Below are 24,298 nucleotides of genomic sequence, written 5' to 3' on the forward strand. Positions count from 1 at the left end.
TAAGAGGAGGTGAGCTTCTCCTACTCTTTAAACCTAAAAAAAGAATCCACTCAGGCACCTCATAGCTTCATCCTCCTCATCTCTGATCCATGCCTTCTCTCCAACCTCTTGTGTTTTCTAATGGCACATTTCTGCACAATAAACAGTAGAAAAAGGGGTTCACAGAGTCAAATGGCATGAAAGTTAAAGTTGTAGTAGTGGTGTTTGAAGATAATGGTTCCAGCACTACACTACATAAACAAAACAGAAATCACCCAAGTAGACCAGTGCAAGGTTCATTTCTTTCTACGGGCTCAAAGCAGCAAACACATGGACTAAGTTTCTCTTTTTCTTTTCAAACAGGAAACTAAAAGCAATTTAAAGGTGGCAATATATATTTTCATTTATCCCATGAAAAGACCAAAATCATCAATGAATTGATCATACTAACAAGTGTTGCCTGTGTAGTAAAACCCTGATATATCTTATCATAGATAAGATCATCATCCATTGTTCATCAATTTTAAAAAGCTATTATAACTTGTTTAATTATATTTGCATTTCAATTGTGAATTATAGAACTAGGTAAAACAAAGTTTAAATTTGCAAATTCCTAATTCTGACTTTAAATCAACAAATGATGATTTCATCTTTTAAATGGAACCATGAAATTATTTAAAAAATCCTCTTGAATTGAACGTTTGCAATTCCATTTATACATTTGTTTCCATTTTGGCATTAATTTAAAGTCCTGTGCAGTGTCACCTAAAAACACATTTGAAGTCTAACCCACAGAGCAGCAGCAGGAGCTCTGATTGGCCAGAGTCCTGCCAACACATTGCAGCAGGCCAATCAGAGCTCCAGCAGTTGCCCTGTGGGTTTTAATTATATTTTTAATATTGAATTATCTTTTAATGTTTAATTATCTTTTTCATTATTTTTTATTTACTCAAGACTTCATTTAGCCTTATTTTAATTCAGATTTATTATCAATGTATTAATGGATTCTAATTAAACACTGTAAAAGTCTATACTTATTCCAGTGGCACAGTCAAAGCTCCATTTACTGTAGTTCATTTTGAGTCAACTAACATAGTGCACCAAATGTGTATTAAATACACAAATAGTCCTAACAAATGCTTTATTTGCTCCTGTAACGTGCTAAACGACAGTGTTTACAGGGTTTTAAAGGTATATGCTTTCACAAGGAACAAATAGGCTCGGGGCTGAGGGCACAGTGTGTAGCATCAGAGTAGGGAAGTCAGTCAATCTCTTAATGCTTTCCAACACTGATGATTTTGTTGTTGTTTTTTTCATACGTTTTTTTTGACAAATTAAAATATGGAATTGTGTTAACCTTATCGTTTCCATCTCAAATTTTCTATATCCTATCCTCAATATTCTCAAGTAAAAACTTGACATTGTCCGGACATTTACTGATTACTGTACTCTGCCAAGACAAACAGAACCAGCTGTAGTGTTGGTGATAACATAACATACAATAATAAGAAATCACTTAAATCAATGAAACCAGAAGGTTAAAGACCGTTTGTTTGATGACATGTTGAATAACGCCGTAATACTGAAGAAACTGCTCTGATAAAAAAAAGAAAAAGAAAAAAAAAAGGCAGATAAAAGGGCACATTTCCACATGGGCTTGTCTGTCCCTGTCCACAGGATGAGCATCATCACCGTCGTCAGTATAGAGTTCATATTAAAGGCCTCATCGGAGATCATTGGACATTCATTGGGTCGTACCATCTGATTGAGCAAGCAAGAAGCGGTTGTGGAGCGTTGCAGAAAGCGGTGGACGGCTGAAAGCACTGGAGTGCAAAAAGACAGGTTTGCATTCACGTCCTCTAGTCAGTCGTTAAAAGTGCGCACCCACTCGGTTTGACTAAAATAATCAGTAACGCATTCTTATTAGCAAGCGGTTAACTTCCTGCAGATCGGTCATGCTCAATTGGGTGAAAAGAGCGAGAAAAACAGGCATTCAGGAGCGTGGATCTGCTGAAGCTAAATGGTACATTAGTTGTGGCGCCACGCTAAGACTAGGCAACAACAAGCGAGGACTTCTGAAATCCCAACATGAGAGTGATACAGTATGTACATCTGAATACACATTGGTGTTTATAGATAGCTCTCTAATATATTAATGTACAAAATATAGAATCTTAAAATATCTGATACGGTTTGGTGTTCTGAAGTCAAAATACAAAATGTCGAAGATAAGAAAAAGCTCTTCAGTGACATCCTTTGTGTTTTGTCTGTGTATATGCTGTTGATACTGTAGTGTGAGTTTGTAACTCTATACGTCTGACGAGGAGCTTTCTGTAAACACTGTGGAGCGTTTTCTCTCTATTTTGTCTCTGAGGGACATTTTTGCTTGTGAGACGCACTCTTCACCGATAAGACACAACTTAACTGCGACTCCTCCGTCAGGCTGTTGCTGACGTGATCAGATATTCAAGGACGGATAGTGCTGCGGTGCTGGCTGAGTGTCCTTACTTGAGAGATTTGGATCTATACCACGACAACATGGACAAAATGTGTTTGACATACAGTACATAAAATCATATACATATACACATAAAACTGTCTGTGTTTTACATGTACATATACACTTCAGCAGGAGAAAGGCAGAAAGAAAGAAAGGAAGTGGCATGTAGGTCATGTCCTGCTGCAGGTTTGTCCCAAAAGCCTTTAAGAATCTGGCGGATTGAAGCAAATAAAATTTCTTCGAGAACATTCTTCCTTTAGGACCTAGACTCACACAGCTGGCAACATCTGTCTTTATGCACTGATTGGACATCTTTGGTCTCAATGGCAGATTCAGGCTAGCTGGGCCTTTCTCACTCATAGTCTCCTCGGCAGGCTGAGCTTTGGGATGCATTTTCTCATCCATCCCCGTTGTGGCCTCAGTAGGTATAAGAAAGGAATGGCGCCGTGAGAAGGGACGCTTCAGTCAGTCTCAGTCCGCCGTAAGCTATCAGAGGTCCATGAGCCTGCTCCTTATTTCAGAGGCGGAGTTAAGGCGCCTACCCTGGTGTGTCTATTCGTCATTTAGTTGAGGTTAACTGCTTGGCGGTCCACTGGTGAGAAAATAGGTCATCATCTCTCCTTTGCCTTTGACTGTGACCAAACCTCTGTATTCCAGTGTGTAGTTATAGGAGCTCAGTACCTGGTACATGTCTGCAGTCACCTGAGGACAGAGGGAGGAAGGGACAGTGAGTGGAAGGGCATATTTGTAGTTCATATTAACCACTTCTCTGTGCATTTATTATTATTTGTGTGAATGCTGATTCAGCATGCTTTATTTGGTGACTTTTTCCATATACGACTATTTTTGGTTGGAATTGAACCCGGGACCTCTGCACCGAGGAATAAATCTCTTTATCTGGGTATGCACTCTACCAAATAAGCTACCCAGGCGACCACTACTTCTTTAAACATGATATACAATGACTTTTTAATGACGATTTTCGACACTCTATACTAAGACTTTTTTTTTAAATCACATTTTCTGTTAGTGTCACGGTGGCATAGCGGGCAGCAATACTTCAACTAGCAATAGCAAGTTAGCAACTAATCATACTATGACTTCTTTTTTTGATCACTTTTTTCGACATACTATGACTTTTTATGACTTCTGATTCGACATACTAGACTATGACTTTCTTTTTACTTTTTTCGACATACTATAGTATGACTTTTTTCAATTTTTTCGACATTCTATACTTTTTGTTTTACTTCTTTCAACATACTATGACTTTTTTAAATTTTTTGACATACTATACTATGACTTTTTTTAACTGCTTTCGACATGCTATACTATGACTTTTTTGGGACTTTTTTTCAACATACTATGCAATTACTTTTTTTTAAACATTTTTGAAATCCTATACTATGACTTTTCTTTAGGGACTTTTTTGGACATACTATACTATCACCTTTTTTCAACATACTACAGTATGATTTTTTCGTGACTTTTTTTCTATATGCAATACTATGACTTTTTAAAAAACCTTTTCCGATATACTATACTATGAATTTTTTCTATTTTTTCAACATACTATACTATGACTTTTTTAGACAAACTATACAATGACTTTTTCAATGTTTTCAACATACATACAATGAATTTTTTAAATTATTTCAACATACTATACAATGACTTTTTAAAATTATTTCAACATACTATAATATGGCTTTTTTCGACATACTATACTATGATTTTTTCCGTGGCTTTTTTCAACATACTATAACTTTTTTGTGACTACTCAACATACTATACTATGACTTTTTTACTTTTTTCGACATACTATGACATTTTTCGACATACTATACTGTACTATGACTTACAACTTTTTCCGACATACTATACTATGACTTTTTTTTACTTTTTTTAGAAATACTATACTATGACTTTTTTTTACTTTTTTGACATACTACACTATGACTTTTTTCGACCTACTATAGTATGACTTTCTTTTGTTTTTTCGACATACTATGAATTTTTTTTCGTGACTTTTTTTCAACATGCAATACTAACTTTTTTTTAAACTTTTTTCGACATACTATACTATAACTTGTTTCTATTTTTTTTTACTTTAAAAAAATTCCACTTTTGTTATATATTATTGGTATTATTAAACATTTTAATATTAAATTCATACTAATTAAAACCATTCCCATTTTTCCAACTATTCTTACTACTTCACCTTCTTCTTACGCAATTATGCCATTAGCCTTTCAGCTTTCACAAGCATTTTGCAGGAAATGCATTTTCTAGTTTGTCTTTGTTTAGCACCTAATAACTCCCATCTGCATTTATTTGGTGATTTACTTATAAAACCATTGCTTCAACTGCATTAAAATGACAAAATGTGTGAAGCAGAGGCAGTATACTTTGAAATATGGTCCCTGAAAGGCTGTTGGAACATTTGTTATATGTAACCTTGGTGTCTGGGAAACTTTTTTTTTTTCCTGCAAATCACCAAATCAACGCTTACTGTGTTGTCTATATGTTAAATACATAGTGTCCTTTTTCACTACCACAAATTGAGCTACAAGTCTGACCCATTGTTTTTCTCAATTCACCAAAATGTAAACCTGCCAGAAACCCAAATTCAGGAAAGAAACGGACACAGGTGCTAATAGAAATGCCACTAAGTCTTTAGTGGTAATCACTTGAAATATTAGTTTTACAGTTTTTTTTACTGGTTATACAGTACACTAACAAGGCAGAAAGAAATGTGAGGAATAAACTATAAGTGTTTCATCTTAATCATATTTGTCCCTTTTTTTCGCCTACAAAGTAAAAAAAAAAATACAGTGCAAGTTATAAATATATAATACAGTATATTTTTATTTATGCTTCATCTGTCATTCTGCATGGCTGACAAACATAAATTACATACTGTATGTCTTTTTTTCGGCTTGTCTGTATGTGAATACCGAATATTAACGTCCACAAAAGGATTCAATCACAGTCACAATCGTAGTGTGCTGTTGCTTTGTCACTTTCATGTTCATTAGGAAGCAGTGGTGCATATTTGCACCTGCGTAAATGGTTTTCAGAAGGTGCAGTGGAGACGGGTGAGATGAAATTAAACGGTTCCATCTGCGTTCAAAGAGTTATTGAGCTTTAATGATTTCACATCTGATAGAGCAAAACCAATATGGCCATTTTTAATTAACATTTTTCATTATCTTGAATAAACCTTTTTTCTAAATCCAGCCGTCAGCCATGTCTGAAGGGCAGTTTTTGCAGAGCTTATGCACATCAGATGAATTTCTCATTTTTGACCAGGATAGCTTGGAGCTAAATCCAAGATGGCAAAACAAAACTAACAACAGTGATGAGCTCTGCAAATGCTGCTTTATTGAGTCATTTTAGTTTTAGTTTTTTTTTATTTCTTTTCCTAAACTGAGTTAATCTTCTGTCTAAGGACTGAGTTTGTACCAATTGTTTTTAATGTTTTTGATTTGTTTCAGACAAAAAAGGATATGACAATTAATATAGAGAGAATGCCATTTTTATGACTAATAAAGTTTAACTTTCAGGGACAGTTGTTAAGGATTGGTTTGATAGGTGGCAGGACTTGTTTACTGTCACCAAGCTCATGGCTCTGGGAGAACGGTTGACTACTATCTTTACTAATTTAAGTGACAGGATTTCAATTGTAAAGTAACATTATCTAACTGTCTATTCTAAAATCATCTAAATTACTTATTTTGGGAAAAGCTAAATTTTATTTTGGGTGAGGCTATTTGCACCCCTGGTACAATTAGCAGTGTATGCTATTTGTACTCTGGTGCAATTAGAAATGAATGCTATTTGTACCCCGCCGGTGCACACAGCTATGTGTTCTATTAATACCTTATCTGGTTGCTAGGTAACCATACTGTATAAAACATAAGTAGGCTACTATGGTACTACCTAACAAACTAACAGTTGTATGCTTTCACTGAAGACAGAAAGCGCAACTGTAGTATCCATTTTCCGCTAGAAATTCAATTGTTATAAACTTTAGAGACAAAACATTGCCAGTTTCTGCGGTCATGGAAGATGAACGTCCGCCATGATTTCGGTGCACGCGAGCAACGAGTTTTTGTTGTTACGTCACAGGGTGTAAATAGCTCAGCTGTGTGGCCGAGGCTATTCGTACCGGGGGTGCAAATAGACACTCCGTTTTATTTTACAGCTCTCAAATGGCATGTTCAGAGAATATTTTGGCCGTGCAGTGTCACACTTCACTTCACCTGGATCCTCTCTGGTACACCTGTGCTGTCCATGCGACTCGCCACGTTCACTGTGTTCCCCCAGATGTCGTACTGAGGCTTCCTGGCCCCGATCACCCCGGCAACCACAGGGCCAATGTTGAGACCTACGAAATGAAACAAATGGGGAAAAAAAAGACGAAACAAAGTACTTAATTACTACTAAACCAGCTGGACTTGCATGTGCGGTAAGGACTGAGCCTTGGTACATGGAGTGCACGCTCAACCAGGTGAGCTACCAGGGCGTCCCTAATTTATTCAGCGTTTTTTACTAAACTATTGTGTCAGGTTCCTTTAGAGCTTTTCTCTCACAAAATAAACATACTGTACACCAGTTTGGAAATGTAACTCTTAACTTAATTAATCTTCTGAGAGTAACAGTTGCCATCATTTGAGTTCCAGTCAATAACAGTTTCCCTGTCAGATGTACAAAATCCCTGAGCAACAGTAGCACCCTTTTTTTATTTTCTGCAGCTCACCTATTTGCATCTTGAAGTTGTTAAAGGAGTGTTCATTGATGTATTTCATTTGGTCCATCAGCCTCATCGCATAGTCAGCCAAGGCTCGGATGTGCGAGCGCCCGACCTTATCGTATGTGGAGTCGTTGAGGCCGGAGGCCGCCATGTAGGTAGAGCCGATGGTCTTGATCTTCTCCAGCTGACGGAATTGGTCCTCACTGATGATCTAATCCATCAATCATATAAAATACAATTTTAGTGAAATGTTATAAAGATAATGTTAAATGTGTTAAAATGTTATAAAGTTATACATTTATTTATATCCAATTTTAAGTTGATAACAGTATTATTTGAGTTCTAAGTCTAACAAAGCTCATTTTAATATTTAATTTCCTCTGTAATTTATCAGTAGCAAAGTTTTTTAATAGTCCTAGAGTTTCATTCCTAGAGTACATTCATATTATCTAATGTTGAAACTGCAGAAAGGATGGAGACTAGCTGGTGAACAAAGTGGAGCATTTAGCATAAAGAGAATGCTATTTTCCTGGTCGGTGGAGACCAAACTAGACATGAAAGGAGAGTGAATATTGGACTTAAAATGTATCAGGTGGTAACAAACATGACTCCAAATGCATGCATACAGTGTCTCTAAACCAGACAGAAACCAACAGACCCCTTATTTTACTGGGAACTACAGTCTCATAAAGCACCACTGACAACAGTAGATCCCCACAACAGAGGCCACAGATTTACATCCTCACTCACACACGCAGACAGCTTTCAGCTGGATGTGTTCACATCTCACCTCATCAAAGTCAGCGATGATCTCGTTGAGCAGCCGCAGACACTCCACTCCCTCGTTGTTGCCCTCCAGCTCCACGTAGAACTCTGAGAAGTTGCTGATGGAGGCGAACATGACAGCCACGCACTCACACGACTGGTAGTAGAGCTCGTCGTTGCGCCGCTCGCGCTGCAGGAAGTGAGCGGCCACATCTTTGGGCAGGATGTTGTGGAGTAGACGGCGGTTATAAGCCTGAAGCTCCTCCATCTCCTCCTTCTCCTCTGTGGCCTGTAGGGGGTTCAGTACAGAAATTAGACAGGAAAAAAATACTGTTGAGTGAAATATCTCAACTACTAATGGACAGATTGCTATGAAATTTTGATACATATATTCATTGTCCATAGAGGATGAACGTCATGAATTTTCATGCAGGACTACCGGCAGCTCAATTATCCAATGAAATATCTTGACATCTTAGAGATGGATTGGAACAAAATAATCCAGAGGATATGATTATGAGTTGTACTGTCAATGAGGGTGCTGCAATTCCTACTACTGACACTGTTATCTCTATTCATGGTTACCCTGACACCACCCTCTGGCCAATATTTACATTCAATTCACCACTTAAACTTGTATCCTCCTCCTAAAGTGTGGCTGTAGACTCTTAGACTAAGACTACTAACCATCAGTGACATCAGTGAGCTGGAAAATAAAGACCCCTCCAGCAGCTCAAAGTTTTTCAGATAAATAACTTAATTGTACCCTTGACTAGACAACCAACCACAGGCAGCTCAACCTGCTTTGGCACCTCCATGAGATGTCAAAGAACCCCGGTACAACCCTTCAGAAATCTTCCTTCAAATAATTTGAGTATCAAACACTCTGCCCCTGTAGGCCTGAAAGGCTTTGAAAACACACACACACACACACACACACACACACACACACACACACACACACACACACTGACCTGCAGCTTCCAGAGGAAGTCGAGCCTGGCTGTGGACTCTACCTGCTGGGCGTGAAGGTACAGGGCGAGAACGAAGACAGTGATGACCACCGGGGTCATGATCTTCAGAGGAACCTTGGAGTCCACCACACAGCTAGAGTTTCAGCATGCATGCACACACACACACACACACACACACACACACACACACACACACACACACACACACACACACACACACACACACACACACACACACACACACACACACACACACACACACACACACACACACAATACAATGTTATCAGATGTCTTATGCTAAGTAATGAACTACCAACTCATCAAACATTCAGGTGTTAAGTTATCCTGTATGGGTGTAAATATGTACTTTGCAGGAACACTGTGGCACAATAACAAGCTGCCCTTTAAATCTTGGCTCATTAGCGTTAGCATCTGTTGCCAGCGGGTCATTATAGTTACATTTCTGCCAGCACAGTGATAATGATGCTGTTAGCTTAAACAGATGACAGAGGTGATGCTTTGGGTCTCTGTGGTAATAGAAGTTGCCATCAGTCTCACCTTGTTCCATTAATGTGCTCGCTGTGAGGGGGAGGAACAGAGAAGAACCAATCAGCGGTTAGAACATCTGTACACACCAAAGATTTAAACACTACAAGCGTAACAACACACACACACACACACGCAGCAGTAATGACTCACACAATGTTGACAGCGTTGGCCATCACCAGCAAGTCCTGGTTGTCGAAGAGGCTCACTTTGGGCACCTCCATGACGAGGAGGTAGATCAGCTCGATAAAGAGCATGAGGAAGAGTTTACCGATGCTGCTGATCTGCAAGAAGACGGAGCAGGCCAGCAGGCTCAGCAGCACACAGGACGAGAAGTACTGAGGGAGAGAGATGGAGAGAGGGAAAGGTACATTTTCTTTTATGTTTGGTAGTCAAGCTTTATATTCTGTAATACACGGTTCTGATTGAATGAGTCACATCCAGAGGTATTATAAAACACCCCATGAACCCACAATTCTGACCAATTAGTTAATTTAAACATTAATGTGCAAGCCAAATGTTAACACTTCTACCTGCAATTATTACCCTCACTTAGCATCCAATTGCTCTGCTACTGTTCACAATTCACTCGTCTGAAGCATTGACATCTTAAAATATACAATTACAAAGTGCTTCACTTTTCTTGTCCCTTTTATTGCAATGACGTATTGTGCAAAAAGCAATAAGGTACTTGAGGTGTTACTTTACAGCCACAGTGTTGTTTTTCGTCTGATGTTCAGACAAAAGAAAAATAACAGTTTGCCTCATTTTACCTATTAATTAGACTGCAGCATATTTTGGCATGATGAAATAATGTATATGTATGTATATAAATGTTCTTATTCTGTTCTGATGGCATTTTATGCTTCTGTAATAGACTTGCAGCAGCACTAAAGTCTTCTTTGGTTAACAAGGCTGCCCTGAACATTTTTAACAGATATATTTGACCAACACAGTTAGTCACAAACATATAATTGTGATTTCTTGCAGAAATGCTTAAAAATGAATTGGCTTACCTGCTTCAGACAAATACGTTGCTCATCTGAGTTGAACCTTAAAAGCCTCAGTTTCCACCAACTCCTGTAATCTGGTTGGCTTCATTTGCCTCCTCACTCTTACTTGCATATGTTCATTGCACCCCTTTAAATTAGCTTACCATAGAATAAACTAGGTTATTTTGCTTTAAAACAATATATACCTAGTAGGTATTTTGACACTGAAACACACACACACACACACACACACACACACACGGCACACCTGTACCTCAGGTAAGCTGCAGATGAGGCCATCGTCTCCACAGGGGCTCTGTTGTGTGTCCAGGCTGTAGTTGAGGAGGTGAGCATGGCAGGCGTTCACAGTGGTCAGACTGACGTTAAGCTCTTCCCAGATGCAGGTCCGCAGGTCGAGGCTGCTGCAGGTGAACTGAACGAGGTCAAAGGTCAGTAAATACACAGCAGAGGAGAGTTAGTTGTTTTTTGAGATTTCAAAAATGCTCAGTGCTTTAAAAAATGATTTCATGAGAAGAAAGTTGTTACTCTTTTTTGGCATTCTGTTGAACTTACAATATTGATGAAAGCAGAAACAAAGACGACGATGATGGTGAAGACGCCCACCAGAGTGCTGTTCAGTCTGGACTGGACTATCCTCTTAGAAAGAGTCTGCAGAGGGATTGGGAAGAGCTGGGAAGCACGGGAAAAACAGACAGAGCGACCGAGAGAGTGAGTGATGGGCTCATTTTTATCTGAAGCCACTGAATAAATACATCCCTAAATACACACTGCAGTTCTGCATGTCACTTTCTGAGTTACCATCAGTCACAACACCAATATCCAATGAGAAGACATCAAAAATCCTCTCTATACGATCAGTAGAACAAAGATTGACTAGCTGACTGATTGATTTTTAATCTCATGTGGACAAAACACAGTACCCAGTGACAACACACTGGCTGATAAGGCACTAATTAGGTGAAGTAGTGAAACAAAAGAACATTTATTACTGCGCAAACACCATAAACATCACGTACATCATGTCTTCTCTCCTAAAGCCTACAAACAGAACATAACAAAAACAAAAAAACTATTCCTTAAATCATCCTCTGAACATAACACAATACAACAAAACATAAATAGGACATTATTTTAATGCTGCCTCAATCCCATCACATACAACCTGTTAAGTTGTAGCTTCTACTATAGCAGACATTCTTGTTTTCACTGAGTTCTGGATTATCAGGCTGTATGCTGTTTTTTGAAATGTGTTACTTGTAAATAAAAATGTCACCTCACTACACCAGGTTGTCCTTATGAAATGCTTCCATAAAACATCTTATCACGTTTTAAAATAGGAAACGCATTCTTAAATTTGTCAGGTCATACCACCTTCGATTGAAGTGAATGGGAGACAAGTGTTCTCAGAGCCTCACGCCAATGTGACCGCACCCTTGAAGCAAGAACTGGTGTGAACTGAATAGCTCTGTAATGAACAACTTGTCACGAAAACCCCAAATACCAGAAGCATAATCTCAACACAGGCCCACAGTGGATCGATCAGTTGATACTATAGACACACACCAACAGGGAAACAAAAAGCCTACATCCAAAATGAGCTCTGTTCTTTTGAGAGAGGGTTATTCGAGGTGTATTTTGAAATCACAAATGGTGACATCTGCACTTTGCATTAAGGAATTTAGTTAAAAACTCTTATCTGAAAGAACTTGCTATGAGGTCAAGAGCAGATTATGTTTAAATGATCACTGACATCTGGAATGAATAGCGAGTACAGCATCAAACCACTGCCTGATAAAAGATGTAACAGATTTGTCTCTGTGATGTCTGATATTGAAGTTCCATATAAAGAAATAAGAACAAGCCCTTCTCTGTTCTTTGCTGACATTTGAGATATTGAGATATTCTACAAAACTGCATCCTTGTAAAAAAAAAATCTATCCTATCTTTTATCACTTGAGAAAATATCTGCACAAGGAGTCAAGTTTATTTGCTGATTTCATTCATCACAAGCAGAGAATACTCACCCCAAAACAGCAGTACACAGTTGAGACGAACATGACAGCCGTCAGGATAATGAAACCAGTGACGAAGAAACCGATCATCAGACTGGAGCTGCAGGTGACACATTATGTCATTATATTCATATGATGATTCTAGCTGCATTTTTATGGTTCACGGTTTGTTTCTCTAATACACGGTCTGTGTTTTGCGGTTTCGAAGGTAATACTGTGGGCAGCAGCATCTGCTTCTCTTTATTGTCTTTGACCTTGTGTCAATGTAAATATTATGAAGTAGGCATTGCGTGTGTGTGTGTGTGTGTGTGTGTGTGTGTGTGTGTGTGTGTGTGTGTGACAGGTAATGATAATAGCAAAGGAGACCAAGGTAAACAGAGGAGAGGACGTATGAATACGGTGAAAATGATTAAGGGAAACAGATAAGACAATGAAAGCGAGGAGGTGGTGAGGAGACCAGGAAGAAGGGACTCTAAGAGGTAATGACAGAAATAAAGGAGGAGAGGGGAGTGGTGAGATGAAAGGATCAAGGAGAAAGGTTAATAAAGAGACAGGCTAAAGAAGATCAATACTGAGAGATGGGCAGCGTGAAAATGAGAGGAGGGTTTCGCCTCAACACAAAAATCTAGAAGAGCTCTTTGAATCTGGCTGCTGCTCAGCTGCAATTACACAGATTTTAAGTTGATATTCTCTTTTATAAATAAGAACGTGCTATTGATACTGTAAGGACTAAAGCTATGTGCAGGATTTGTTAAGCTACAAAGATTAAAGGCATACACTGAACGACAAATTGGCCACAGCTGACGTGTTAAAGAGAATCTCATTCAACATAAGCCATAGCACTTTCCAATTGGACATTGTTCATAAAAGGATGTATAACTACTACTAATATATAATAATACATATATATATACACACATATATATATATATACACATATATATATATATATATACACACATATATATATATACACACATATATATATATATATACACACATATATATATATACACACACATATATATATACACACACACATATATATATATATATACACATACATACACATATACATATATATACATACATACACATATACACATATATATATACACATATATTAGCCATACAGCCTATTCATCTCCTCAACCTTCAGTCTCACCTGCTACACTCACTTTCTATGTAAATGAAAAATTGTCCTGTAATTTAAAATATTTCCTGTGCGATATTTAATGTACATTTTACCAATCTGCTACACAAACACCCAGACTCTACCATTTATCATTTAAGATTTAATTGGGATTGTTACAAGTTCTCATTTCCTATCTTTTAGGATAATAGTGGATGCTAGTGCTAGCATAAAGAGGACACACGGATGATTTCAGCATCCGTCTCTGTTGGGCTGGCAGTTAAAATGTCAGTAATGACACAAGTGTCTGTGAGGAGCCAAATTACTGTCACCCCATTTTAAAATCATAGAAATGTGAGTCATAATGGGGGCATATTTCAGTGAGAGGATGAAGAATTTAGTCTGAAGTCTTCTGTGTTGTATTTCAAAGTGTTGACTCACGATGGCACAATGATGATCTGGATGAGGCAGATGAAGAGAAAGACGAGGGAGGCGCAGGCCACGTAAGCCCCGAACCTGGAGTCCACCTGTTTGGAGTACTGCAGGAGGGAACAAGAGGAGGAGAATGAAAGTTCATTTTAACACTGACAATACAATTTTCTTCCGTTCTGTCCCTCTGAAATCGAACAATAAAAAAGATTTAAAAAAATCAATTAACCCAAAAAGAAGAGAAAAAGTCACATTTATAAATGTCTCTGCTACTTCAGCACCATGGACAGCGCCATTGATTTATCAATACACAGCCACCTTAGGCTTCTGACATTCCAGAGCCATGGTCGAGGCCATATATTCTAACTCAACCTCAGTCAGATAAAGGATTAATGAGTCAGGCAGACTAGACTATCAACTAAACAACCCCTCTGCCCTTGGACTGTCTGTGCGACTAGGGGACAGAGAGGGGGATGGCAGGTTAACAATGTGGCATGCATTTTGGTAATTTTGCTAACAAGGGGGACGACAATCCCCCCTCATATCACCTACTGCATGTACAGTAGTGGCGCTGTACTCATACTTGTAACTTGCACTTAAGTCAGAAATAATTCACGAAAATGAGGTCTTTACGCTTGACTTGACATGGACTTGATTGCTGTGAGACTTGACATTTGGCTTTTCTTGTAATGTTTTGGACTGTATTCCTAAACTAATATGGCTTTGTACTTGAAAAAACAAGTACGCTATCGATCTACCTATCTATAGGATGAAGAGGCTGCATATGAGTCCAGGTACTGAAGGATGAGATGATTTCATCCACAGCAAGGTGGAGGTTTAAAAAAAGAAGTCCTTCTGATCTGCTCTAAGTCTTCACTTCCTTTCCATTAGAGGAAAAAAATGATTGAAAAAAGAGGACTCTACTTCTGTCCTGTTTCCCAGAACTCTTTTGCAACTACCTGAGTTCTAACCTTTCTTCTCAGCCTGTCCTTCACTGTCTGAAGCAGTTCACTTCCTTTTCCCTTAAGTAGCCGTCTTCCCCCTTTAAACCCCAGTTCCTCCCTTTCTCTGTTAGACTTTGCTTTGACTGACTTCCTCAAGGGACAGAAAAGAGCAAGCAGGAGAAAAGCTTTTTGCACAGGGAAGATTGCTTGTCACGGCCAATTATTTGCTGCTATATTGGCAGTGTGTGTCACTATTTTTGTGTGGACGTCCTTACCTTTTTCTCCAGGTCATGCTCTCTGAAGGTGAGCAAGAACTTCTTGACATGTTCGGAGCGCAGGCGGTCGATGCTGCGTGCGTCGATGGCGCGGCCCAAGAACTCGTCCACCTCATCCTCTGGGTTTAGGTTCTCTTGTGCATTTCTGAAAATGAAATTCCTGAATGACACAAGATGAGACCAGATGACATTTAAATCTCAGGCATCAGATTTCACTGCAGCTAAACATTTTCTACTCAGGGTCTTTTTAGAAAAACCTGCAACCGAGCAGCTAATTCAATTTTTTTTACAAAGTAGGAACAACTGCAAATCATCTGTAATTGTTGAATGGTCACCCTAACAACCGACGCTGAGGTGCAGTAACATTTAGCTAATCATAGGTAAAGTGAAAAGGAGCAATTGACCTAAAAACACCACCACTCCCCTCAGTCCCAAAAGACTGTGATGAGACGGTTCATTGAGTACCAATCACAGAATGTCCAAAGTGTCACTTACATTGATGGAAATTCTCTGGCCTTGTTGACAAGCGCTAATCAGCGGATGAAGATGTCGTGCTACAGTGATCACGGTGATTACAGTAGTGTGTGTGATGCTGTTGCCGTTTAATTTCCTCAAAAAAAATTGTTGTTGATGGGAAGCCACCAGTGAGAAAGGTGGGTGATTGAATGTGCCAGCATATAGAGAATGCATGTGATGTACAGTCATGAGAATGAGATTTATGTTGGATGGGTCTTGTGTATTGCCAATTGTCACCTCCCTTGGATGTTTGACATTAATTGTGTAGAATAATAAATGTGCAGAGTTTGACACGAGAATGCTGTTTCCACATTAATCTACTAAAGCAGGAAAGTTTCTTTTGCTTTTTGTAGGTTTACTATGGCCTCTTACACATTGTTTTGTATAATAAGTTAAGGCTTCAGTCTACACCTTTTCGGTCAACATAAACTTGCTTTGTCACTACTTAAAAAATAGTGACTTATTTTTGTTGTATTGTGTTGTGTTGTTTGCATTATTTATTATTTCTATGTGTATTAGAGTTGTATAAAATGTTGTATAAAATGAAAACGACAGAAATAAAATAACATAACATTGTCACATCGTCATTTGATACATTGTTATTGTAAAAATATCGACTAAGCTGCTTTAACAATATTTGCATATTCATAGATTCTGGATTTTTCACAGAGGGAGAGGTAATTCTAAGAATTCTGGTTCTGAACAAGGTAATTTAACTTTTTTGTAAAAAGAAAAAGAAAAAAAAACATAACAGACACAATTATTATTTAAAGCAGAGTACTTTTATATGTCTCAAAACATGCATGAGGGGATCTTTAAAAGTGTTGTCATATTGGTTCAGATAAGATGCACTTTTGGGGGGGGGGGATTTGTCTTGGACTCGGTCGTGCTGCAGCTACTGTTAAATGTAGAAAAAAAGCAAAGCCTTTTTCAGCCGGCAGGAAATGAGAGAGTTAGAGATGCAACAAAACTCCCTGGTCAGACTCGAACCAGTAACATTGCAGTTCACAGTTGGCGTCTTAACCACTAAACTATTGAATAGGGGCACCCCTAAATAAAGTCTAAATCCTTGGCAATTAAGGCCTAAATGTAGTGGCAAAGAAGATTTCTTTAGCCACTAAAGGGGCTTTTTTTTCCACTCATGAATTATCTGCCTAAAGTCATGGTTAACATTCAGGGTATGATACTGGCCAGAGATGATTTCCTGAGTCTAATCACTCATAAAATCCTAATAAATGGACTAGATTTGTAACTGCTGACTGCACCAGACCAAGCAGTTGTACAGACAGATTTCCAAACTATGCTGTGATATTGTTGCTTTCTAGCAGAGCATGATAAAAACACAGCACACACTTCCTCTCAAATCCAAAAAGCTGTCAGTCTGCATAAGAAGCACGATCTGTGCTGTAGCTCGGAGCAGAGGCTGTCAGCGTGGACGCTCCAGCTCAGTGTCATGTCAGAACAAACTCACAGATACAGAACCGTTTGGGAGGACAACGTCTTTATAAATAACTGCAGTTCTTTGATCACTGACAGCCTTTGGGCTAAACTTCTCCTTCTGTCTTTATATTTGGGATGAGACAGCTATTGCATCATATTATACACTTTCTAAAGAGGAAGTTAATCTCTGAAAGAACTTTATCACAATAACAAACACTGCTAGACAGGTGGGTCAGCAGCAGTTAGCAGCTAAAACGCATGAGTATGAGTATATGGGTACATTTTCTGTTTCAGAACTAAGAACACTACAATAGAATAAAGCTCATTTGGGTCTAAAAAAGAAGACAAACATTCTGTGGGATTATTTGTCTATGGAGCAGCTCCAGACTTTATACCTGATTACATCACAAGTTTGAGACTTACTTCTCTGGTTTCTGGCTTTGAAAGTGAGAAGCTCATGTTCACAAACATTGATTGAACTTCCCTAAGCCATGGAAATATATAATAAATATTGGAATTCTAAATTTAAGTGGTGGTCCCCTTTACAGCATTCCAAAGAGTCTAAATTACTTAATGCCCAAATGTTAGGTTACATCGCTCACAAAAGTTGCAAAATTACTTAATTTGTCAACACTAATAGTGTCAGAAATCATGACAACAAAGCAGCATTAACAAAGTGATCTCAAGTTTAAACTAACTGATGAATACTGCTAAGTGAAGCTCAAATGAAATACTGTACATTTATTAGTATTTGCAACTAAAACCTTGGTTTCTAATCATATTTCTCCCAAACAGAAAAAAGGATCCTTATGTATTTTTATTAAGATTAAACCACAATATCTAAAACTGTTCTAAATTTGAAAATTGTGTGTCTATATAGGCCCACTTCTCACTTCGTAACAAGCTTATTAAGAAAATAAAAATTTTCAGGAGCTTCGTCCCAAAAGAGTCCCTTTTCATCAAGTGTTTAGGATATTAGAGATACATCTCTAAAGGCATTCCTACTCACTATTGTATGTTCTGCCAACCTGAACAAACTGGAACCTTCCTGCACATGGTCTGGGAGTGTGAACAGGTGCATGAGTTTTGGAATAAAACAACATCAATAATATCTGATGTGATAGGATGTCGAAATCATACTGACCCGATTGTTTTGTTACTTAATGACGACTCTAAATTACACCTGCTTGGGAGACAGAAGAAAGTTTGGCTAGCCGGCTCAACCGCGACCAAGAAGATGATAGCTCAGCGCTGGCTCCCCCCCGACTCGCTTTGTATAAAACAGTGGTTGGTGTATTTTCTAGACATAGTTATGCTTGAGCTCTCTACAGCAAGGATTAACAAAGCCAAGTCATCGACTATAGATCTGTGGAGAAACGCGGCAGCACAAGTATCGTCCTGGTGACCTCAGCATCGCAGGAGTTAGAGGAGAGGGACTGGGGCAAGGTGTGATCTCTGTTTCTGTTTTTACCCGTTTGTTTGTTTTTGGTTTCCTCGAGACTGCAGAGGGTGGGAGAGGGTTTTTGATCTTGTTCAATTGTGTTTGTATGTTCAAAATTATAAAAATAATAAAAAATGTATCTAAAAAAAATAAAAAAGAAGTGTTTATGATATTTTGTCTACCCTCTGTATTTCCATGCTGTGTTTAATAAATGTATGTATATCAAGTGAGCTTATACAATCGCAGCCCCAACTTCTGAAAGGGCTTAACCATCTCTGCTGCACTTTTATCAGGAAAGAAAGACATTTTCTTTTAGTGTGTGTATCAACATGTCTGCAAGACTTTTAAAGAAAGAACACTGCAGGTGCTTTTTGTAGAGTACAGGCCTTATAGCATTCCATAGTAACCAGGAGCATAACGATTTAATTTTTCCATCTGGGCTTTGTTTATGCTTGTAAGCAAATCGGGTGTTTGCATACGCCATGAATAACATTAAGTCTCTCATAACATTTCGTGACCACTGAGTGTATGCGAGTTAACAAAGTAAGCTCACAACAAAATAAAAAGAGGTATCATCAGACCCCGTGGCTCATACACATTAAATAATCCTAGTGTAATCTGATCTAATATGGATCTCCTGATTAAGGTTAGAGACAGCCATATATGTCCTGTGACTCAAACAGTGTTAGTTCCTTTCAGGGCTCAAGTTTGTTATTGATTTCAAAGTAGCCCATGATTCTTTTTTCTCAGTTCTTTTTTTTAAGATGCTGATCATAAGTCCAGATTCATTCAGACAAAAAGAGACAACACCGAGCAGGATGAGAGGGAAGAAACAATATTGTTGAGATACAGTCACTACTCACTTGTCTTTTGGATCTTCAAAGCCCTGCAAGACAGAGAAGAGAACAGAAAAGAGCACAACATTAAAATGAATTAGCTGGAGATGAAAACAGTTTGACAGCAACTGGGAACTTTATTTTTTAACTGTTTTTAACCAGATTTGACCCAGTTTTTTTTTGTTTACTTTACCCTGAATTAACAATAACAAAACTGGCAAATGTGCAAGAAATCTTGACAGAAATCTTGATTGACAGAATATAAAAAAAAATATTAAATCGAGTAAGTCACTTATAAAACAAAAATGCCAAACATTTCTTCCCAGTTTCTCAAATATGAGGGTTAACTGTTTTTCTGTTTTATATATTTGTAAATTAAATACCTTTGGGTCTTTGACTGTTGTAAGGACAAAACAAATGATTCGAAGATCACTTTAGGCTCTGGAAATTTTTCAACAATAACGATTATTAGTAATAATCAATACAAGACAGATTAATCGATATGAAAAGATAACTGTTAGCCACAGCCAATCTTGAATTGCCAGACCTAGCTCCACAGCGCTAGCCGCAGCCAAACTGTTAAAAACATTAGAAATTCAATTTAAGCTTGTAGATGAATTGTATAGCTACAGTACATACATTTGTTTTATTTGAATAACACATTAATATATGATTATACAACAACATTTAGTTTTCTTCTATTAAACAAGTGCTACAATTTGTAGCAAAAAAATATGTCCAGGTGTATAATTTTAGCTAAATATAATTTTTTTTAATTAAAAACTGAGTTGAGGAGCTTCAGGCCACCAATCATACCTCTGATTGCACATCAGCTTGTTCAATTCAATAATAATTGTTAAATGCAATGCTGGCACTATGATTTTGAAAATAACTGTTCTTGGAAGTCTGATGACTTAATTAACTAGTCTGAGAAAATGAAATAAAACAGGGAGGTATGGAGGGAAAGGTTCCCTGTGGCTGGAAGCAAGTGAGCAGAAAAAGCAATCAAGCAGGTGTCTGCTAAAACTGAAAGATATTTGCCTCAAACTGGGCTGAAGATTGGCACCGCTCTATTCTTATCTCACCCATTGTCAGCTCTGCACAGCAGGAAACAAATACTGTGAAGTTTTCTCGTTCTTGAGATCAGATAAAGGGATAAAACAAGTGAAATAGGAAGGAGATGGAAAATAGAGGTTACAGTGTTGAGCAGAGAAAAAGGATGAGTTTCTAGTTTTCACCTTTTCTTTTCCCAAAATGCACTTGAGTAAGAGTGAAAAGCATCAAAGTTCATAGTCGGACAGAAAAGAAAAAAACAACAAACTTAGTTGAGTATTTCTGCACAGACATTAGTGCTGAAGTCTATTTAGCACATTATTCTCAGTGTAGGTTTTTATAATCTTTTGGCATTTTTCTGATTTATTAATATGTGATCCAATGATTACAATTTAATAATCATCAATTGCTGTCACTCAGTGTCTGCATTCAAACATTGGTAACACATAAATGCTCATACATCCTACTCTGGGACTTTCCATCAACAGAAGTTACCTTCATACAGAGGCTCTGGGGGCTCCTGACCCCTTGCACCCCGGGGCCAGTTCCCAGTAGGCCCATTCAGTAATCCATCCATGTCCACATCGAAATGTTTTACCATGAAGTGAGCTAATGCGTTTCTCTAGCTCCCTCTTCTGGATAAACACATCAACGTCAATGCTGAGGGAGCACAGCTGGCTCTACATGCAAAGACTGTAACTAGCAATTATTTTGATTATTGATTAATCTGTGGATAACTTGTTTTGAATCAATAAATAATGTTTCTATAAACATTTCAGAAAAACGTGAAAAACATCACTGTTTTTCAGAATAAAAGGATGACGTCTTCAAATTTCTTGTTTTGTCTGACCAACAGTCCAAAACCCAAAGATATTCAGGTGCTATCATGTATGACACAGAAAAGCATGCACTTATTACAGCTGAGAAGCTGGAACCATCAAATATTTGGCTTTTTTGCTTTAAAAATGGCTTGTTTCACTCTTTCCTCTCATCTTTTCAACAGTTGAATAAACAGAAGTAAAGGAACGTGCATGTGTAAACTTGTGGATGCCTCATAAGTCATTCACAGTCCACTGCTCAGTATCTGTGTCTGGATAGATAGATTGAACAATAGAGAATATCCATCCATGACACCCCTCCCTACCTCCCATTTCTACACAAATTCTCTCTCACTACTGTGTGTCTTTGACTCTTCACTCGCTACAACATGTTTTATCTTCAGAGCTTGCCGGGTGATTAATTAGCAGAACAGACATAGAGAGGGAAAGAGTGATAGGCAGGAGGAGAATCGAGGCTGAGGAAGAACAAAGGCTGAATGAGGCAAATAAAGTTAATGTCAGAAGCGTTAATGTTTCTGCAGACTTTGAAAGGCCTCTGTAAGTCAGGGCGTAAAGAACACACAGACACTTTGGTGACAATCTTGTCTGATATAAGGTAAACGAAGAAAAAAAAACCATAGCCGCTGACATGATGATGGGACCATTAATTGTATGTACTCATCATGGACGACAGTTTTTTTTAATGCTGAGCAGTCTCAGCTGTAGTGTTCCTGCTTTTACTGTCAAAAAGATCAAGTGTAAATCATATTGGAATCTTTTTTCTTTGTTTGCTCAGTCATTGGCTGTTGCTAATGACGAACAGAACAATGGGGCTGCTACAGAGCCTCTACCTGTGGGTCACATACAAATATACAAACTAATAATCATAAAACAAATAAAAAAAAACTCTAGGTGGAAACTGAGGCAAGAGAAGCAGAATATGCACCTGACCTCTGGAATAAAAGCAGGGAATGACACGTAAGTAAAACGAGTTTTTAAGTAATGATGCAGTATTTAACGGTCATACAGCGAGTGAAAATGTTATAATATTGATTATGCATGTCACAGCAGTCTTCCTGTTGTTGTATTTTGTATCTTGGATCAATTGAGCACAAGTTAAAGTTAAGATGACTCCCCTTGGCTGTACTTTATCCTCCTCACATTTGCATTACCTATCAAATGCACAATCTGAAATGTATGCATGCTCTGCCTGGTTGATTGTAAGATTAATATCAGCTTTATACAGGATGCATGTTATAGTACTCCTAACATTACATTGCACTCATTTGGTAGACACTTTTGTCCAAAGCGACTTACAAGAAGTGTGTTCAACCTTTCCATGATGAGCTAGACTTAATAAAAATAGTAAGTGCATCCCTCCTAAACAAACAATTACTCTCATAAATGATCAAGTCACAAATGTAGTTCTGTCACCAATCATTAAGGGGTACTTCAGTTATTTAGTATTGCACTTCCATAAAGTTGGGGAACTTGCAAGAGACAGATAAAAAAGAAAAATTAAACTTGCAGTAGAGTCCGAGATATCCTGATTTTCAGTCTGTTGGATCCTGTTGGATCCTATGCTTCCCATAATGCAATTCCCTCTCTAGTAAATGCCCACATCTTTCAAACTCCATGGTCTCAGATTGCAACACAGGCTTTGTTTACTTTAAATTTGTAGTTGTTTTCACAAAATTAAGTCCCCCCCATGATTATTTCCCCTTTAACATGTGCTTTAATTTAGTTCATTTTAAAACTTTCAAATCTTGCACACATTTTCATTTCAATCATTTCTGTAAACTGCTGTAAACAGGACTTTTGCAATGAAAAAATAAAACGTACACAGAACTGTGCATGTGGCCTATCTCACATTCTGTCCCATAATAGATTCATTGAGAGAGGTAGGTGGACTGATGATCTAAGAATAAACAAAACACAATCCTCTGTTCTCTGTATCCTCTGTCTTTTTTATATAATAACCCTTTAATATGCACTTTCTAAATTTCGGTTGACCTTGTGTGTTTTTTATATCTTCTTCACTCTTTTATCTCTTGTGTTTGTTTTTGGGACAGATCTACCCAGACAAGGGACACTTCCTGTCAAGACGCAGACGGATTCAGCTGACTCACTCCCTAATTGGTTATTTTAGAGGATGTCTGCTTGACGCATCATCATTACTCGACCAACAACAACGGGACGATGAGTGAGAGGAAACGTGGTTATTATTACTGGACCATGTGTGTTTATGAGTGGATGTGCCCCTGCTTGACTGTGTGTGTGTGTGTGTGTGTGTGTGTGTGTGTGTGTGTGTGTGTGTGCATCCATTCACTGAGTGATTCTCTGTTTGCAGGGTCGGCTCAGCTGAGAGAGAGAGAGAGAGAGAGAGAGAGAGAGAGAGAGAGAGAGAGAGAGAGAGAGAGAGAGAGAGAGAGAGAGAGAGAGAGAGCGCTACAGCACATAAATAAAAATGAATCTCAGTATGGATCACTCTGCTGCTGCTACATTTCAAGCTTTTTATCCCAGGAGAGGGTAAAGTGTAAAGGATGGGGGTCTTTTTCCCCCCTCCCTGCTCCACTGACAGCAGTGGACCAACAAGATGTGGTTATCGCTTCATCGCGGTCGCCTACATGTTGCTGTTGTCTCTCTGAGTGCCCCTGAGAGCCTCTCGGAGCCGAGATGATGTATGAGAGGTGGAGTGTGCCATGAAGGGCCATTGCCGCTGCTTATCAGGACTGCAGATCAAAGGATTATGGGTATTAACTATGTGTTGGCTTCATCACCAAATGAGGGCTGAGATAAGATATTATTGGCAGGGGAGTCACCTGGCTGTGGCACTCTAATAATACCGACAAGCATAATAGCAGCT

At 38.3% G+C, this 24,298-nt stretch overlaps 1 protein-coding gene across 1 annotated transcript in view; it reads right to left on the bottom strand.

Annotated features, from left to right (window-relative positions):
- Positions 1-672: 672 nt before the first annotated feature.
- Positions 673-24,298, bottom strand: part of adcy5 (adenylate cyclase 5) — an 81,110-nt gene continuing 57,484 nt past the window's right edge. Inside the window, exons 9-21 of the mRNA XM_039818318.1 lie at positions 19,589-19,611; positions 15,329-15,488; positions 14,122-14,219; positions 12,561-12,648; positions 11,089-11,205; positions 10,790-10,948; positions 9,677-9,861; positions 9,536-9,556; positions 8,975-9,107; positions 8,026-8,289; positions 7,242-7,446; positions 6,745-6,869; positions 673-3,181 (exon numbers count right to left, since the gene is read on the bottom strand). Coding sequence (XP_039674252.1) covers positions 3,053-3,181; positions 6,745-6,869; positions 7,242-7,446; positions 8,026-8,289; positions 8,975-9,107; positions 9,536-9,556; positions 9,677-9,861; positions 10,790-10,948; positions 11,089-11,205; positions 12,561-12,648; positions 14,122-14,219; positions 15,329-15,488; positions 19,589-19,611 — 1,707 coding nt within the window. The 3' untranslated portion in view covers positions 673-3,052. The remainder of the gene's footprint in view (positions 3,182-6,744; positions 6,870-7,241; positions 7,447-8,025; positions 8,290-8,974; positions 9,108-9,535; positions 9,557-9,676; positions 9,862-10,789; positions 10,949-11,088; positions 11,206-12,560; positions 12,649-14,121; positions 14,220-15,328; positions 15,489-19,588; positions 19,612-24,298) is intronic.

This window comes from Perca fluviatilis, chromosome 12 (assembly GCF_010015445.1).
Source record: "Perca fluviatilis chromosome 12, GENO_Pfluv_1.0, whole genome shotgun sequence".
In the NCBI taxonomy this organism is placed as follows: Eukaryota; Metazoa; Chordata; class Actinopteri; order Perciformes; family Percidae; genus Perca; species Perca fluviatilis.